The sequence below is a fragment of the Leptidea sinapis genome, chromosome Z, assembly GCF_905404315.1.
Source record: "Leptidea sinapis chromosome Z, ilLepSina1.1, whole genome shotgun sequence".
NCBI classification, from domain to species: domain Eukaryota; kingdom Metazoa; phylum Arthropoda; class Insecta; order Lepidoptera; family Pieridae; genus Leptidea; species Leptidea sinapis.
Genome location: NC_066312.1, coordinates 7,217,556 through 7,236,677, shown reverse-complemented (window position 1 = coordinate 7,236,677; position 19,122 = coordinate 7,217,556). Strand labels below are relative to the sequence as shown.

The following is a 19,122-nucleotide window of genomic DNA, read 5'->3' as shown; positions in this document are numbered from 1 at the left end:
TAATAATAACTTAATAAATAATAATTTATTTTTCATTTTTTTTGTTAAATTTTTTAGATTGAATGAAGGAATTTTAATATTTGCGAATAAAAATATTTTAATTGTATTGAAAAGATCACTTAATTCAGCTAGCCGGAGATCACCGAACTAGTTCTTATAATAATTAGCTCAGTTAAATCACGGATTAATAATTTAAAATGGAAACAAATTAATTAAACAGTGGCATCTTTTCATAAATAAAATCATTAATTCATCATTACCGAATCATTTGTATACGCCTACGTTCCATGATATCATTTCATAATTACCTTAAGAATTAATTAAAATGCTGCTAGATGGCGTTAAATAAAAAGTCACCGCCATCTATTCGCTTCTAAACGTATTTGATACTATAATTTTGAGGAACTGTCTTGAAATATGGCGCGGTTCCTTTGTAGTTTACAATAAATTACTAGATGGCGCTTATTAGTGAATTATTTATTTAAAAATTATCTAAATTGGCAAAATTCTCATTTTGCAAATTGAATAATGGAGTAATCTTATCAAATTAGTGTATTGTCATCGGTCCTCGATAAATCTACAAAGTTCGAATGAAATCTGGCCGTTTGAAGTGGGTTGAAATCGCGTCTAAAGGAGGCAGTTACATACATACACACAAACATACAAGTGCAGCTAATATAAAGCGTGTAATGAGTCGCTTTCCTTTTCTTACTTGCTGTATCTCTGGTAGAGATAATCTATGCGAAAACCTAATGAATACCTTCGTCTTTTCAATGCCAGAGAAAGCTGTAACCAAATAACTCCAATTTAGTATGCATGCTATTGACAAAGAGTTCATATTCGCACGCAACTGTTATATCAATTGTGACACATTCGTAATAACTGCTTCCATTTGTATTTTCTATTCCGTGTTTTAGACTTATTATAAAAAGCATGTCGGTTTATTTAAACAGAAGTTGCTTTACAATGGATTACCAAAGATCAGGAAGTACTATTATCAAAAATAAGCATAATTTTAGCAATAAAGGATCAATTAAATACGTTATTACCTGGTTACGTTATACTATACAAAAATATTTTTATCCTTAACTCCCCATATCACACAATATAAAAGAAATCAAAATATACATTAGGTCAAAATTTAATTTATAATTATTACAATACAATTCACAATAATAACATAATAATAGAATTCTCTAACAGTTTGTGTTAGTGGGTCTTGGCGGGCCTTTGCTCTTTGTATAATTATTCAAACAAAATAGTACATTGTTCACCAATTTCTACGAGGATGCAATTTGTACGCACGATACAACATTCCACGCCGAGGGCTCATTACACCTTTGCAGTGGAATCGCACTTTCGTCCCCGGTATACATACTTTGTATACTAAACCTAACAAAAATATAACATCAATGATCAAAATCGTGCAATTAAATTGTTGTCTTTTTGAAAGCTTTTTTAAAAAAATATCACGGCTGGCATATAGGTTGTATGAAAATCGAAACTATCGTATCTACTATCTATTGTTCTAGTATCGTATAGACAATCAACATATAATATTATTTAATATCTCAATAACGAACTAGTTGAAAATTACGAATTGGAGAATATTTTTTTTAATTAAAATTCTATCTATAATCTGTTTAGGAATCACAACAGCTAATAAAACTAAGTTACTAGCGTAATATAACCTACGATATTTCGTTTGACCATAGATTTCTATGCGACAGTTATTACAAGCAGTAATATGTATTTGCGAGGTTCCTTATTCCCACTGCCTCTACTAGATACCACTGGACTGGCGGCTGTCAAAGTACTTTTGTGGCTGTTTGATATTCGCCATTGTGGCGCTGTTGGCCATGTAGCGAGAGTCTGCGTTACTAAAACTATTTTCAAAAAAAAATATGTACTTTATTACGTTGATTCTTGAAGTATAATTAATAACACGGAAAAAGAAACGAAATTAATTCAAAATGCAAAAATACTTCAGAGTATTGTACGTTCCTTCGCAGCCATTTGTATTATACGTCAAAATTAGTTCTCTGGACGCTCGCGAGTAGCGCTTCAAATAGGCACAAAAATTGGCTGTCAAACATATGAAACAGCCAGTCCAGTGGTATTTATACAGGTCAGTGCTAAGCGAAATGTAATTTCAGACAGCGCCAAACATGAATGCTTTTGATGATGTGGATCAAGACCAACTGGAGTGCTATTCCGAATGGACTCTAGCCGCTTTGCTTTACTATGTATTGAAAGAAGGTGCAGCGTCCGAGCAATCAGCTAGAATGTCAGCAATGGACAACGCAACCAAGAATGCGGATGAGATGATTAAGAAACTCACCTTGCTGTTCAATAGGACAAGACAAGCTGTCATCACGAGGGAACTTATTGAGATCATATCAGGAGCGGCTGCCTTGGAATGAACACTGTTGAAAATTGTCAATTATAGAGAAAAAAACGTGTGGCACTCTTAAATCTATCTCGGCATCCTAACTAATATTAAAAATATGAGTTCGAGTTCGTTTGTTTGTTACACTATCACGCTAACCCTTCGTTTACACCAAGGTATTGTACACGTATTTGACATGTTTCATGCAAATTACAGATACAAGTTTTCAAAATACACAAACATAAAAATTGTTGAAGACAATATTTGTATGAAACTTGTCTGATGAAATTGTTTGTGACCTATTAGTTGTCTACATGTATATGATCTAATGTTTTTTACTTGTTGTAGGCTTGCAGCTAAACTTATTTAAGACATGTCAGTGCACAAGTTAATGAATTCGACAATACAATTGACTTCTGGTATAGACAATAGAAAGTGAGGTACTGTGGATGTTTGCTTTATGAGTGCAGTATACTTGTACATCATACATCATGAAGGAAATTCAAGAAAACCACGCAAGTACTGTTCGTCATCATTTTTGAGGAGACGACAGCAAGAAAGGGCCTATCGTTCCTTATTGAATGATTTAAGAATAGAACACAGAAGTGGATTCATAAATTTTGTTAGAATGAGACCAGTACATTTGGAGAATTTGCTTCAAAAAGTTGCACCATACCTTTCTTAGCAGAAGAAGAAGAAGAGAAATGGAAAAGAAGGACAAACGAGCGCACGCACGGGTCACCTGGTGATACGCGATCACCGCCGCACACATTCTCTTTCCACCAGAGGAATCACAGGAGCGTTGCCGGCTTTGAAGGAAGGCGTACGCGCTTTTTTTTTGTTGGCTGTTTATTTGAGATTTCTAGCTACTTGCGACTCATATTCTTCTTTGTATTTGCATCAGATATCAAAGGCAAAATGAAGTTAATGCATTACTAATGCTTGCGAGACGTTTATAAAAGTATCGAAAGAATATCTTAATATTAGCCGAGATAAATATTGCTAATAAAGCTTATATCTTTGACCACTCCATTTATCTTCTTCTTTTCCACAAAAAAAAGCGGTCTGTCCGGTAAATGTTTAAGAATATATCCACCAAGCATGGATAGAGTATAAAACTTGTTTTAATAAGTATTATAAACTTCAATAAAATTAACAATACTTGTTAAAAACATGTATGTTATATGTTCGTGTGAACGCTGTCATTGTATCAGACTGTATCAAACATGTCTCAGATGAATATATGAACGCAAATGTGTTTTATACTTGTATAAAAACTTGTTGGCAACACAGTGTGAACGCAAGAATGTTTCAGACAATTGCAATACATGTTAAAAACAAATTAGTATTCTACAAGCTTAGTATAAAACAAGATTTTTACTTGTTTCTTGATGTAAACGAGGGAGTAAAATACTCAACTGATTTACTAATTTATCTTCAAACACTGTCAGGGGTAAAGAAAAGGATACACTTTAAAGGGAAGTATAAGTTTCGGTGACATGAAATTTTTCTATATTATAATCGTTTGACATAATATTATTTACTCGGCCGTCCGACGTGTTCGGGCAATTTAAATGAACATTTCTTACAAATTTAACGCCATCTAGCCTACAAGTACAAGAACACCTGACCCGCGCTTTGTAGAGCTAGGATGTAGTCCACGAGGTTAAAATCTGGACTAGACGAGGGCCAGTCTTTAGTTCTTATATAGTAACATCGATTTCTAGCCAAGCTTAGGTAGTTTTTGTGCAAGTGCAAAGTCCTGCTGAAAAGTTAAAGATAGGTAGATAGGATACCTTTTTTTAGAGTATGTCCTATATATCGAACCTAGGTATTTTTTATTTCCTTATAGAATTACGGCCATAATAAAATAATATATTATATAGAAATGGGCTTCCCGAAAGGTTACGCAAATGGTTTTCTAGTTTATTTTAGTTAATTTTCATAAATTAAACTAAACTCATGTCAGGTACAAAACTAACAACTTCATTTTTCGTCGAGTTAAACACGTCTTATCAGGCGTCAATAATTGAGTATTTTGATGGCGACAGTTATTGGGTATGTCGTGGTATTATTTCTATATAATTATGATTAAAAAATATACTTTTTATTTAATACATTTATTTATTAGCTCCACTTGGAAATAAGAAAACCGATTAAGGCTAGGCTCCCTTAATTATATGGGATTTTCAAGATATTTTACAAATAAACCTAAATCCTATCAAAGAGAAATTTAAATATATGTTTATATTTATAAATCTTTTTCTTTCCGTTGCCAAAACCGAATACACGGTTGGAAGATATTAATTGTTTGATACTTTTTTAATACGAAAACGATGCTTACTAAATTTGGCAACGGATTACTATGTTATTATTGCCATATCAAAGACTGCTATGCGATGCCACGCCATACTCACTCTTATTATTGCTAAGTTTTATTGTAGTAATAACCACTGGTAGACCTAAAACCAAATATTATATAAATGTCTTTGACTTTGAACTTACCGCGCAAAGCGTTGTTACTACTATTAACATAGATGGCGCTAGCCGTTGTTAAAAAAGCGCTGTTAAAATTTACTTGCGTAAAGTGGTAAGGTCTCAATCATCTCAATGTATTATAAAATAATAATTGAAAAAAGTTTAATTTTTGGAAGAGTGGTACTTACCTACCACTTATATTTGATAATCATATTAATACTAACTGACACAGCAAACGTTGTGTTGCCGATATTAAAATCGCGATACAAAAGTAACTGTTCATCGTAGATGGGTGAAAATTTGAAGTTTTATGTATTATTTTTAATGCCGACTTATAATCAAACAAAATTTAAAAGAAATGACAATAAAATAAAAAAAATCGTGTGGACCACCCTTAACTATGTATATATATAACATGTAACTAATATTGTATTTTTGAATAGTGGTAAGAGTTGAGACGTACTAGGCAATATGCAATACTAGGTATGACGGTGACTGTGACTCAAAAGTAACAGCGACAAATACCTGTTACAAAATACTAGCTGACAGTGGTACTTACCTACCACTTATATTTGATTAATGTATTAATTCTAGCTGACACAGCAAACGTTGTATTGCCGATATTAAAATGGCGATACAAAAGTAACTGTTGATCGTAGATGGGTGAAAATTTGAAGTTTTATGTATTTTTATACAGGTTGCGGCAGAAAGAACTCCCCGATTTTAAAGCCGCGCTGCTACGAGTGGGAATGGTGCAGAGTGGTGGGGGTAGTGTTATTCGACTGCTGTGTACGTGCCATTGTCAGTGCTAGCCATGGCTTGGTCGGGTGCATAAGGGTGGTGTGCTGGGTCCATATTTTTTTGAAGAAGACGATGTAACAGTTACGGTTAACAGTGATCGTTATTGTGAAATGTTGGAAAACTTTCTTCGGCCAAAGTTGGACGATATTTTTAATGAACATGGAGCTGGCAATGTTTGGTTTCAGCAAGATGGCGCAACTTCGCACACATCTCGGCGATCTCTTGACACCCTCAGAGACATGTTTCCTGGACACATTTTATCGCTACGAGGTGATATCGGATGGCCTCCACGCTCACCAGATTTGACACCTTGCGATTTCTTCCTATGGGGATATCTCAAATCCAAAGTGTTTCAGAATCGCCCCAGAACCATAGATGCTCTAAAGGAAGCAATAACAAACGAGGTTGCTGCCATTCCGCCCGAAATGACTCGCCGAGTAATGGACACATTCCGAGAGAGACTTAATGAATGCATCAACAACGAAGGTCGGCATTTAAGTAATGTATTGTTTAAAACCCGTTTTTTTTACATTTTGTACACTTTATTTTGTACACTTTATTTTAATAAAATGTATTTTTTTGTATCTAATAAGGTTTTGTTTTTATTGCCTTCTAAAATAGGGGAGTTCTTTCTGCCGCACCCTGTACTTTTGATTAAGTAAACAAGTCATTTGTCAGTTGTTATTTATGTTGTGGACCTCATCATACTTGGCAATTTGATTTATAATATTTAATGATTTTTGTTCGTTACTACAAGGGTCTGTACTGGGACCAATATAACTCACATTATTCTTAACTGACTTGCAAAATGTTATAAGTATCCCATTCTCATTATTCGCCAATGACATCAAGTTCTTTGGGAACCCTATAGATCAACAGGGTGACATATAATAAAATTTAAAAGCTATGGAAATAAGAAAGACCTAGAAGTGATCATAAGAAATGATCTCAAATATGAAGCACACATTGTGGCTACTGTGAACAAAACCAACTCATCCTGTACCTAATCAGAAAAGCATTCTTCAACATCACCAAGAGAACCTTTCTAAAATATATAAAACTTATATCAGACCATTACTGGAGTATTCGTTTCAGGGCTTGAATCCATATTTCGTTAAGGACATAGAATTGTTGGAAAGGGTACAGAGGCGAGCCACTAAGTTGCCTAGGGAACTGAAAAATCTTACATTACATTACAAAGACTTACAAAGCTTGGACTCAACACCCTCAAAAGCAGGCGAGAAGAGGCGATCTAATTGAAACAAACAAAATACTATCCCCCTTATTCATAATAGTCTGCTAACTTAAAGCATTGCTAATTCTCACTCTGTCTTCTTCTATTGACCTAACTCAGAATGAGAAAAAACACTCTAAAGCGGCTGTTTAAAGTTAGCGGACCATTATGAATAAGGGGGTAAATAATTATTATAATGTCCCAAATTTTGAGAGCATGTTTTCAAGAAGGAGCAATCCTAGACTAAGGGGACATGATATGAAGCTAGAATATCAATTAGCATCATCAAATCCATGAGCACTTCCTGAGCAACAGAGTTGTTCATTTATGGAAAATATTGCCAATTGGAAGGTTGTGGTTATATCAAAATCTGTTAATCAGTTTAAGAATAGACTGGAAAAACATTTGAATAGATTTGACAAATGATGACCACTTTGTTGTTTTCAGACCTGTTTTATGTTAGTTATAGTGTTCATAAATTTTGAAACTTTCACTCGCTCCACTCTCCTTAACTGTATGGGTTGATTTAGGCTATGTCCTGTATATCGAACCTAGGTACCAACTAGCTACAGATCTTCTGTAATGAGACGGGAGATAGTCCGAGCGGGAATCTTGATTTCATATTTTTTTATTTTTTTGTAGAATTTCTGCCATAATAAAATAAAATATCGAAACTGCCAATGCGCTTCGCGAAAGATAATGCACTGGGCCACCAGCTTTTTGGCTGGTTCAATGCATTTGGTGCATCAATGTTAAGGATGGTACATACTTCGACTTAAAACCCATAGATGCTGGTGTCGCCGCAAGGCCGCGTGCTATTCCCTACATTGTTTATTCTGCTAATTTATGATATGCAAATCAGCGGAATTCATTGCAATGTAAACGACAGAAGCTGTGCCGACTACCTTTGAGATCAATGAGAACCAGAATAAACTAGTGTCTGAAATCAAGAGTTTGTCGTGCAAAGACTCGGACTGGGGCCGCAAAATTTAGTTTATCTTAACCTCTAATTGTTTAGAAAACAAGTCTGTATGTTCACTGTTAAGAGTCTTCCATCGTCGTATGCCATCGATTTAAGATCACTCCTCTAACTGCCATAGCTTTTATCGGCATACTAGGCGTCGATAATTCGAGCGAGCCACGTTCAGTTTCATGGTGAATTGGAACAGAAGGCTGAATTCGTCTTTAAAAGCTTGATGTGGGATGTGTAAATTTAGCCAGACTTAGAGTATTTTTTCTCTGCATTTTAGTTATCTCTGCATCTTTTACCGCATATATCACGGAGAGTGCTTCGAGGTGTTGTTCAGGTTGATACCAGCAGCCATTACGCCAAAATGTGAAATTCCATCCGCATTATGTAAACGTCTGTTTTTCTGCAATTGAGCGTTTTGAGAGAAAATTCTTGCCTCGTACAGCCTATCTGTGAAATTAATTACCGGCTGCTTTTCCCGAACCAATACGACTTAGGGACTTTGAAGCTTAGCATGCTTCCAACTTAAAGGCCGACAACGCACCTTGACCCATGGTATTGCGGATGTCTTTAAATGGTTGACCCGAATGCTTCTTTGTCTTCCAACCAACAAGAAAGTAGCAAAAATTTTCCTACTTTGCTCTTTATTAAAAAAGTGAGTAATCTGTCTGGGTCCGTGAATTTCGATTAGTTTTTGACAATAGCTTTCTAATTCTCTTCTGGAAAATAGGTATTAGAAACTTATGTGAGTAAAACAAATTCTTATTTAATTGAATCTTTATTCAAAAACGTAAGTTGCAATACGCAAACTAAAGTAAAGTTAGCCTTATAAGATAACTGTAAAAAAAATAAGATACTGTAGCGCTGTTAAGATTACTTTTTATTTAATAAGAAAAAGAACTTACCAACGAAATTTCCATTATATAACTTACAAAGAAAAAAATTGTTTGAGTCTCTTGCCGATTGTTCTTAACAGGTATTATAAATCAACTTTTAAATTGGTGGTGGCGATAAAAATTAAAAAATTTGTCGTCTAATTTATACTTTGTAAACATAACATCTTGCTGAAGCATTTAAGGTGTAGTTTTCGTTTAAAGTGGCTTGGTCTGTATGAAGCCTCGTTTAAAAAATAACAATCAATAATAATGGTCAACCTAGTAGCTTAACTTGAAATTTGATATGAACAAGCATTTCCAAAGTTAAATATTAATTAAAATTAAAATACTTAAACTATAAATTCATAACATTAAAATCCGTGCTCGTAATAAAATCGAACAAAAAAACCCACTTAAAAATATGGTTTGATAATCATTATAACATAAATCCGATAGAAAGTAATATTCAATTTTAAACTGTTTACCATCAAGCAAAAATAAAGAATGTTTAAGCTCAGACACGATAATGAAACCGTCTAATATACAGGTGAACCAAAAGTCCGTTTATATTTGAATCGGTTGCCGCGTCTAGCAGCGGTGGCGGAGGGGGGTGGAGGGGTTACGCATTGCAAGAGCGGCCAATGGGAATTTAGTACCATGGCGTCGTTTAGAAATAGTCAACGTGCATTTTGTGTACACGAGTACTATCGAAACAACGATTCTGCGACCTTAGCTCAACGAAAGTTTTGCAATCATTACAAGATACGACACAAAAATCAAGCTCCATCAGGTGTGTTAATTAAAAAATGGGTGCTCAAGTTTGAGAAGACGGGTTCAACAATGGATTTACCTCGATCTGGCCGGCCTAGAACGTCGAGGGACCCCGAAAACGTGGAGCGAGTAAAATCGTCTGTTCGTGAGCAATCTGGACTATCAACTCGAAAGCGGTCTGCTGTCCTTAACGTGCCAAGATAATGATGTATTAAACCGCATTCTCAAGAAAGATTTAAGTCTACATTCCTATAAAATCCAAATCGTGCAGGAATTATTGCCTCAGGACCATGCCACTAGGTTGCAGTTTGCGAACGAAATGGTAGAGCGATTCACCAGTTTTACAAACATTTTTTTCTCAACAAGGCACACTTCCACCTAAATGGGCATGTTAATAGACAAAATTGTCGTTATTGGAGTGACACTATGTCATGGTGATCAAAAACCCTTGCATTCCAGCCAACCAACCCAGTAACTCTTGACGAATTAAAGGATCGTATTCGCACAGAAATCCAAAACATCTCAACAGAAACATGTAAAGCTGTCATCGAAAATTTCCGCTCTAGATTGCAGCAATGCCAGAATAATGAAGGATTGCATATGGATGATGTGATTTTTAAGAAATAAATCAATTCATCATTCCAATTATAAACGGACTTTTGGTCCACCCTGTATAAAATAATCTAAGCTTTTGTAAATTTTATTGAAAATGAATTAATGTAAATGACGAGAGGTATTGCTTGTTGTCATTTGTCATGTTGCCTTGGATCAATCAAGAGATACATAAATAAACTCCCTTTATTTTTGCTTAGAAGTGTTATATTTATCGTAGGTAACAGGGTACAGCTTGGGCGGTGCTGAAAATGGCGCTGAGTGCACTGTAAGTTGCAAATGATCCGCCGACGACACCAATTGCAATGATTTCCCAGCAGACAAATTTGATCCAACCTGGTGTAGTGCTGTTGTAACAAAAAATATTGTGGTTAATTTTCCATATAATTTGAGTTTGAGTTAATTTCAGGACGTGGAGGAGATAGAGAAAATTGTACTGATTGGTATAATCGACTGATGTTATTGTAACAAATTTTTATAGCAAATTTCCAAATGATCATTTGTGTTTGTTTTCTACAAAACAGGCGTTAAGATTTCTTTATTCAAACTGGTTAAGTTTAACTAACAATAATCTATACTAATATTATAAAGCTGCAGTGTTTGTTTGTTTGTTTGAACGCGCTAATCTCTGGTACTACTGGTCCGATTTGAATGATTCTTTCAGTGTTGGGTAGTCCATTTATCGAGGAAGGCTATAGGCTATTTTTTTTATTTCAAAAATAGGGATCCGTAATAAAATTGCTATTTTGTAACACAAGGTGTAAAATCGAAAACCTATTTTTGCGTGCGCTGCAAAATCTATTGACAATAGAACAAAATGCTGTACAGGCTATAATATAGGCAATATTTTATTACTTATAAAACTATCGCGTGAATTATACTTTATATGGCAAAACAACGTTTGCTGGGTCAGCTAGTGTTCTATACATATAGACAAATCACGTCGTATAGTAACAATATAAACAATGGAATTATGGAATATTCTACACACCATAAGAAGAAAATAAATCATAATAAGATCAGAGTAGTGTCTAGTAGACTAACAGAAAAATATATTGTCACTTTTGTTGATTAAATTTCAAATGGACACTTCTAATATTAAATCAAGTATTCCGAGTATTATTAATGTTCAATATCTACTTTGTATTAATAATTCACACATGCACTACACACACAACATCACAAATATGCACACACACCAATAACCTAACCTACTGACTTGAATTGAACTGAATTTAAGAATTATTATACATTTACTACTGTTGCTAAAAATATTCTTAGTCAATAAGCAGCAATCTAAAACATTTATTCAGTTAAGGCTACGTATGTTGAAATTAGAACCCAACTCGGTTAATGACTCACGACTAACAAGTAAAGTGTGCTTAAATTGCCTTTAAGAAAGCCATTGCAACTAACAGATTACGAATGATATTATGTCCTTATGATATGTAAGAACGTCATCGGTTTAACGGCATTAATAAAAAGCTGAATATTATATTGTACTTACATAGGCGCTTGTCCTTCCCGGGTCTGACTTACAAGGTTGAGATAGCACCACGACGGCAGCACAAAGGTGGTCAAAGCAATTGTAGTACCACCAATAAGTGCAAGAATAGTGTAGAACCGTGGAATACTTTCACCGATGAACAGGATACCCGCCATGACAGACAGACGAACCAGGGCAGTGTTCCCAACTGAATCTATAAATGTGAACTCATATCATTACCACAATTCGTTGTCATGCTATATGTTTTTTTTTATGAAAATACGGGGCGAGACGAGCAGGACATTCATCTAATGGTAATTCATACGCCCTACCCATTACAATGCAGTGCAAAAATTCTGAGCGGCACTGCAACTGCGTTCGTCAGCTTGAGACATAAGTTGTCAAGTCTCTTTTGCCCAGTAATTTCACTAGCTACGGCACCCTTCAGACCGAAACACAGTAATGCTTACACAATTCTGCTTCACGGCAGAAATAGGCGCCGATGTGGTACCCATAATCTAGCTGATATCCAGTGCAAAGCAGCCTAAAATTTATAGTTAAAAACCGGATAAAAGCGAGCCGGACTCGTTGACCGAGGGTTCCGTACATATTCTTAGGAACCTGAATATTCTTTATAAATCGAAAACAGTAAATTACAAATTAATTAAAATCTGTTTAAGCTTGTGCCAATGGAGCCCTTTTCCACGATACCCAAACTGATGCTGTAAACTGATCAAAATCAATAAAAACCTTGTTTTTTTATGATTTGAATACAAATGTATAGACTTTTTCCTGTACTTGTAGTATAAGACTTATATTACTTTTGCCAAATTGAACAGTTCCAGGTTAATGGAAAAATCTAAAATAAACGTAGCCAAAGTTACTCCTTATTACATTATCTACCTGCCAATAAAAGCCCAGTCAAAATCCGTCCTTTCAGAGATTAGCCGGAACAAACAGACAGACAGACAAAAATTGTAAAAAATGTTATTTGGTGAATGTACCGTATAATTACTACATATACCTACATATAGTAAAAAACGGTTATTTAAATATAACAAACAGACACTCCAATTTTATTTATTTGTATAGATATTATACCTTTCAGGTATAATTAAAACGTAGTAATCATGAATCTAGTTCGGTTGAATCCTTACCTCTAGGAATATTGTAGAGCTCCTCCATCTCTTGGCAAACAGGGTTGACTAAGATAACAAAGGCGGAGAGGAGATGCATTGTCATCATGATGTTTCCGACCAATGTGAGTGGTGTCGCCGCGAGCGACGCCGACACATTGGGTGCCACTGCTTCACCGTATACTGCATACCCGGCAATAGCGATTGGCAGATACATGGCGAGGATAGCTGGAATATTACAATTAATATGAGTTGCTGTACTTCAGGAATTGGATCGTTTCTTTCTCGTGTTATGAGAGTGGTGTTAGCCCGCAGCACAACCCCATTATGCTGTAGAATCACACCCATCGTTAGTCAGCGAGTCTGTCGAGATAAAAATCATAAATTTCATCTGACTAATAGAATCAAGAATAATAAAATAAGAAAGGCCAAGAGGTTCGAGGCCAAGTCCTATTTTGGGTCACTATGCCGCAGGTGTACATGGGAAAAAATTACAATTTAAATATTATTTTTGAGTTGAAAACTTTTTATGCGTCTATATATACAGCTATAACATTTAAATAAAACACTTTTAAGGATTAAAACATGTGTAATTGTAACTGTATTTTTACATTAGATATTTGCGTAAAAGTGACATTTTTATTTTGGTTAACCCTGACTACTTTAATTGGGTTGGTTATGGGTTAACTAAAATAAAAATGTATCTTTTACGCAAAAATCTAATGTAAAAACACACATGCGGTTTAATCCTTTAAAAGTGTTTTTTTTAAAACCTACACTAAAACAGTACCTTTACTTAAAACAGTGGTCACTACTACATAAGTACCTAGTATTGTTCATTACGTTCTGTATTTGTCGGATAAGAAAGTGATTAAAAAGGGCGGTAGGTATTTGATACTAAGCCCTCAACGATTTGATGAAGGAAAATCTTTCATAAAATAACGTTACGTTACATTTTCTTAAGGATTATATTTTTTCTAATTTAAAATTTAATCGGAATTAAAGAGATGAATAGAACAAATATAATTATAGGATGAATAACTTTACCAGCGTTTGTCTATAACAATATTAATTTTTAATTAATTAATGTTCGTTGTTACTACGCAATATTTGACCATGTTTTTATTTAAACAGTAGTTTTTGATGTTTTAATAATATAAATAATTAATCTGTTGTAGCCAACGTTGCATTTACAAAGATGGTATCTGTACGAATTAAACGCAAGTAGAATGATTAATTTATTACTACTTAAATTGCATTACTTACCAGCGAAACTGTATTTCAGACTGTTATTAAACTTTGCCTTATCAGTCATGTCGTTTTGGATGGTGGGAAAGGTAGATGCTCCACCAAAAGCGAACATGATTGTGCCAAATGCCAGGAAGAAGTCGGCAAAGCCGTGGATACCCCAACGGAACACAAATGGCCTGATGTCGTTCATCATTTGAATGAAGTAGAGAACACATGCTATGACAGCTGTCAGGAACGCCACAAGTCCGATAACTCTGAAAACAGACATAATAATAATAGATCTTACAATATACTAGTGCGAGAGAGAAAAAGGTCTGTAACGGATATACACCAAGTTAGAAAAGGAAAACGAAAATCTGTTGTTACCGTAACCGATTGTAGTAAACAGGATACAACCTGAGAGTTGAACAAAGCATACAAGATATTTATGACAATTCGTCACTCGAACGGTTAGCTCAGTTGGAAGAACACTCGCACAGAACGCGAGAGGTCGTGGTTTCGAGTACCGCATCGTTCATAAAATTTTGTTTGTGTATTAATCCCAGAGGTGAGGGTAATCACTTTAAACACATAATAAATTGTTTAGATTTGTAAGAGCGACATCTTAAGTCAGTTTCCTAATATGCAAATGGGTTGAGTATAAACTGTAAAGCAGATCCTGTAGATAAAGCTACAACCTGAGAGTTGAACAAAGCATACAAGATTTTATGACGATACGTCACTCGAACGGTTAGCTCAGATGGTTAGAGCACTCGCACGGAACGCGAGAGGTCATGGGTTCGAGACCCGCATCGTTCATAAAATTTTGTTTTCTAAATTTTATATGAGTATACAGGATGTAATCGTTAAGTGTGACCAGGCGATTATTCTGTACCTATTACAGATATCAAAAAACTTCAAACTGATATCAAAAGGACGTTACCTAATAAGTAATTAGACTTCAATAACTTTTAAAAGTCAAATGAGCAGTATCTAATATTCTGATATTAAACACTCCCATACATTTAGTATGACTAGTAGAATAAAACACGGCCATCACTACGAACATCTGCTTTGACTACAATTTTTTTACATACCTAATAAGATATAAATATTATTCAATTAAAAGTTAAAAGAAAAAGTTAAAAAACAATCTGCTTAAAGTTTTTTTTGTATATCTCTATCTTAACGATTATACGCTTAAATCGTTACTAATTTTGGCTTTCCCCTTGAATTTCAATAAACGTAATTATTAAGTAATTGAGTTAATTTAATAAACGTAAATGCAACTAGCCCTTAAGGATTCCCGTCCTTAAGGTCTTGGAGGGGCTAACATGCGTGAAGCAAACATAATTATGTATGATGAGATGGGCACATATCTGCCGCTAGTTATTAGTAATAATTATCCCCTCGCCAAACTAATTCTAATTCACTCTGACGTTGCTGCGAATGCTCTGCTCAGTGTAAAAAAACACGTTATCATGGTGCGCGTGGCAACTTCAGACCGAAGCGATGTGGACCCATATAACTTATTTAAGTCTGACGGTACGCCTTGGTTCGGTTTTATTTTACGTTACGGCATATCGTCATCGACTTATTTCATAAAAATAACACTATACCTCTGTAAAAAGAGTAAAGATAATAAAAAATATTGTATTATTATGTAAACTTCATCAAGGCGATATTATAGTTATTTATGCAACTGTTGTGTAATAAGGGGTATTAAAACACGAATGTGGGTTGATAATAGTATCACACGAGTGTTTTAATACCTAATTATCAACAGTTGCATACAAGACTTTATCTACACCCCGAATATGAATCCTCTAAAAGATTCTGAAACAGTTAGCTTACTGCTAACATTAAAACAGCCAGCCCTTATTGTAACCTAATATTATCCCTTACTGATTATATACAAATAAACTAAGTATTAATGAAAGAATTCTTAATTTTCGTAGTAATTTACATTTTGTATAGTGCAATTATTAAAATTCACTTGATTATTATGTTATTTTGCAGCGTTTAAAATATCCGGCGGTGTGCTGTCAAAACTTAATGGCTCATTTTTTCAAGAAAAATGGCGGGGTTTCGAATAATCTACTTTTATTTTTACGGCGCGCCATGTTCTGGTAGTGTGGAACGCGCGTAAACGAAAATGTTTTTTTTTTTTAATTCATTCAGATACCACGCATCGAGCAATAAGAATGTGGCTGTTTGTTGAAACTCTTTGTGCATGAAGGGATCGAAAAAAAAAACAGGGAGTGTTGTTATAAAATTCAGTACAACATTACAACACTCGTTTGGATGATGTAATGGTTATTACGACATTAGGTGTTTTAATGTTGGTAATAAGCTAACTGTTTCAGAATCTTTAATAGAGGATTTAAAGCATGGGTGTAGATAAATGTTATTTACAGTATTGTACATAGTTATATTATGTGCGTACTTATTTAAATTACTCTGGTAAATATTGCTCATCACGGTTTCTTCCTCGTCTTGGGCCCACTTTACTTGAACGTGCATTAAATACCCGACCGTAACACCTCAGTGCCATTCGTACCCACAAATAAAGTTATCAGAGCGCCTAAAGAAATTTTTACATGAATTTCAAAAACATGGTAGGTAATAAATACTCTTTTTTGATGACAAAAAGAGACGCGACGTTCAAGTGAAAAATTTCTGAAAATAATAAAATTCTGAGCGGCACTACAATTGCTCTCGTTACCTTGAGACATAATATGTTTTGTCTCATTTGCCCAGTAATTTCACTTGCTACGACGCCCTTCACACCGAAACACAATAATGCTTACACATTACTGCTTCACGGCAGACAAGAGCACCGGTGAGGATAATCTATCCGGCATCCTGTGCAAAGAAGCCTCCCACTGGTAGATGCCCTTAGTCACATCTTACGACAGACTTTGCCTGGGACTTCCCTATTCTTCTTTTGCCCCGGTGAAGCACAGGGCTACTCACCCAACTAACGCTACTCATGAAAGTAGAAATTTTGTACTTACGGGAAATTCCTTGGTGTGCCGAAAAGCATTAAGGGTGTCATTACTCCAACTACGATGAGATACCACATACAAATGGTAACGGTGGGTATCAAGGAGAGGAAGATTTGCTCAACTATCTGAGCTGCCAGCAGCAGATACACCACGGACACGCCGAACTGAGTGACAACCATCGAAAGTGACACGGCGACACTAAAAAACAGATCGTGTTTGACTGACACAGTTATATTTGATTAAAATAAAAATAATTTCAACAAACGAATTCGTAGTTTTGAGCCAAAGTTAAAAAAAAAATATTTAAAACTAAATGAGACACATTAAAATTTCAAATTAAAACATTTAACAAGTTAAGACCACTTATACAAAAGGTCATTTTAATTGATGATTGAAATAGATATTGGCAAATATATGTTGGATTTATTTCGAAAAAACTGTTTTAAACTTACCTCCACATCTTTCCCAAGGATTGATCAGCAATTATAGCGTATGGGTTACGTTTCCTGGTTCTCATCTCAGCATCACGACCTTCGATTATTGACCAGCAGTCGCCAAGGAGCTTACCACTGAAGGCAGCAATGATTCCCATCACAATTATTACTGGCACGCCAATCCAACCTGTAATTTAATAATGTAATAGGTAAAAAGAGGTTGCCCAAAGCCAGTAGGTACTTTAAAAAAACATCGGATAAAGTTTTCAGACAAGAAAATCAAAATAATTGAAGTACTTTAAGAGATATATTGAAAAATAAGAATGCCAGCGCCGCCCAACTTGACTTACGACCGTTCCCAATATTCAATGTATCTCCAGTGTTGGGCTACTTGAGATAAAAAATCTATCGTTTATGATGGAGTGGAATCAAGAAAATATTTATTTTTTATACAACTGATAACAGAATGCCCAGACAGAAAGTTCTTTGAGATATTACATTGGAAGGTCATAAAAATAAATACAAAATCTGCGTGCACTGTCAACTATGATATGATGATATGACATAATTCAGGGAATTTTCCCTTGTTTTAAATTAATTAAGTTGTAACATTTGAGTTAGAAAACCTTGAAACTAACGAAAAAAAACATTTCAATACAAATGGACAGTCAGAGGTGAAAATAAAATATAAACTTGTTTTTGTTTGGTAGTCATTTTGGGATTACCTATTATAGATTCTAATTTATTTTTGAAACAACAGCAATTTTAATACCACGGATTAGGGACACCTACTTATAAGTATCTACCTCAGGGTTAGCTCAATAGTAATACATATAGGACATTAAAACGCAAATTGTAATATTTTTTAAAATTTCAAACAAAAATTTAGTTATATGGATATTAATAATATAAAAATAAATATTTCTTTCTTTTTTAAATACTGAAGCAGGAGTCATTGTATAGGGGATTTAATACTCTAGACGCTAAAGCAGCATTAAAAAAAATCAAATCTTTATATTCTCTTTATATATCATATAGAGAGCACTGAACTCGATTGCTCAGTACCCTCGACAATATATGTGAAACGCCGAAATTGCATTCTTTTTTGCCTATGAATCCTCTTAACTAAACGCTTCTGTGTTACAGAAAGAAAAGGGATTAGAGCACGTAACCCTAAAAGGAACCCTCTGCCCAATCATATATTTGTTATCGTCCTGATGATGATGTCCTCCCAGACGTATCCGTCGAAGGCGACACCCTTAGCTCGTCTTCGCCTGGGCTCTTGCATGAGCGCGAGCATTACTCGCAAAACCAAAATTTGTTTTGAAGGTCTTATTGTAAGAAGCGCAGTAAAGAGACCCACTTGAATTGCGAGTATAGTTGTAGGAGGGCTTGGGTCGAGTTTTTCGGATCAGGCGTTTGGCGTCAAGGTCTTCAAGAAACGCTCAAAGTTTTCTATACCCGTGTTGACAGCAGTTCGCCACTTCGACCTCTGCGTTGCAAGCTCCTCCCATGACTCACTAGACATGCCAATTGCAGTCAAGTGGCGTTTTAAGACATTCCTGTAACGCAGAAACTGTCCTCCAGGCTTTCGTTTACCTGAGCTAAGCTCAGAAAAAATACCTTTTTTGGTAATCAGCGTATCGTCCTAATTAGTTATTATTATACTGCCTATTCATTACATTTATTTCTATAGTC

General features: G+C 35.0%; 2 protein-coding genes across 6 annotated transcripts in view; one reads left to right on the top strand and one right to left on the bottom strand.

Annotated features, from left to right (window-relative positions):
* The window catches only part of LOC126978298 (ATP synthase subunit gamma, mitochondrial-like), a 49,258-nt gene extending 46,714 nt beyond the window's left edge, over positions 1-2,544 (top strand). For all 4 annotated transcript variants that reach the window (XM_050827052.1, XM_050827049.1, XM_050827050.1 and 1 more), the window contains exon 5: positions 2,157-2,544. In XM_050827052.1, the coding sequence (XP_050683009.1) occupies positions 2,157-2,423 (267 nt within the window). In that variant the 3' untranslated portion in view covers positions 2,424-2,544. The remainder of the gene's footprint in view (positions 1-2,156) is intronic.
* Positions 1-19,122, bottom strand: part of LOC126978289 (uncharacterized) — a 48,414-nt gene that overhangs the window by 11,768 nt on the left and 17,524 nt on the right. The window contains exons 4-9 of one of the 2 annotated variants that reach the window (XR_007732578.1): positions 17,443-17,611; positions 17,000-17,188; positions 14,019-14,257; positions 12,774-12,980; positions 11,638-11,830; positions 10,278-10,477 (exon numbers count right to left, since the gene is read on the bottom strand). Coding sequence is in view for 1 of the 2 variants with exons in the window: in XM_050827039.1 (XP_050682996.1) it covers positions 11,638-11,830; positions 12,774-12,980; positions 14,019-14,257; positions 17,000-17,188; positions 17,443-17,611 (997 nt within the window). In the remaining variant the exon portion in view is untranslated. The remainder of the gene's footprint in view (positions 1-10,277; positions 10,478-11,637; positions 11,831-12,773; positions 12,981-14,018; positions 14,258-16,999; positions 17,189-17,442; positions 17,612-19,122) is intronic. The other variant, XM_050827039.1, reaches the window with a different exon arrangement.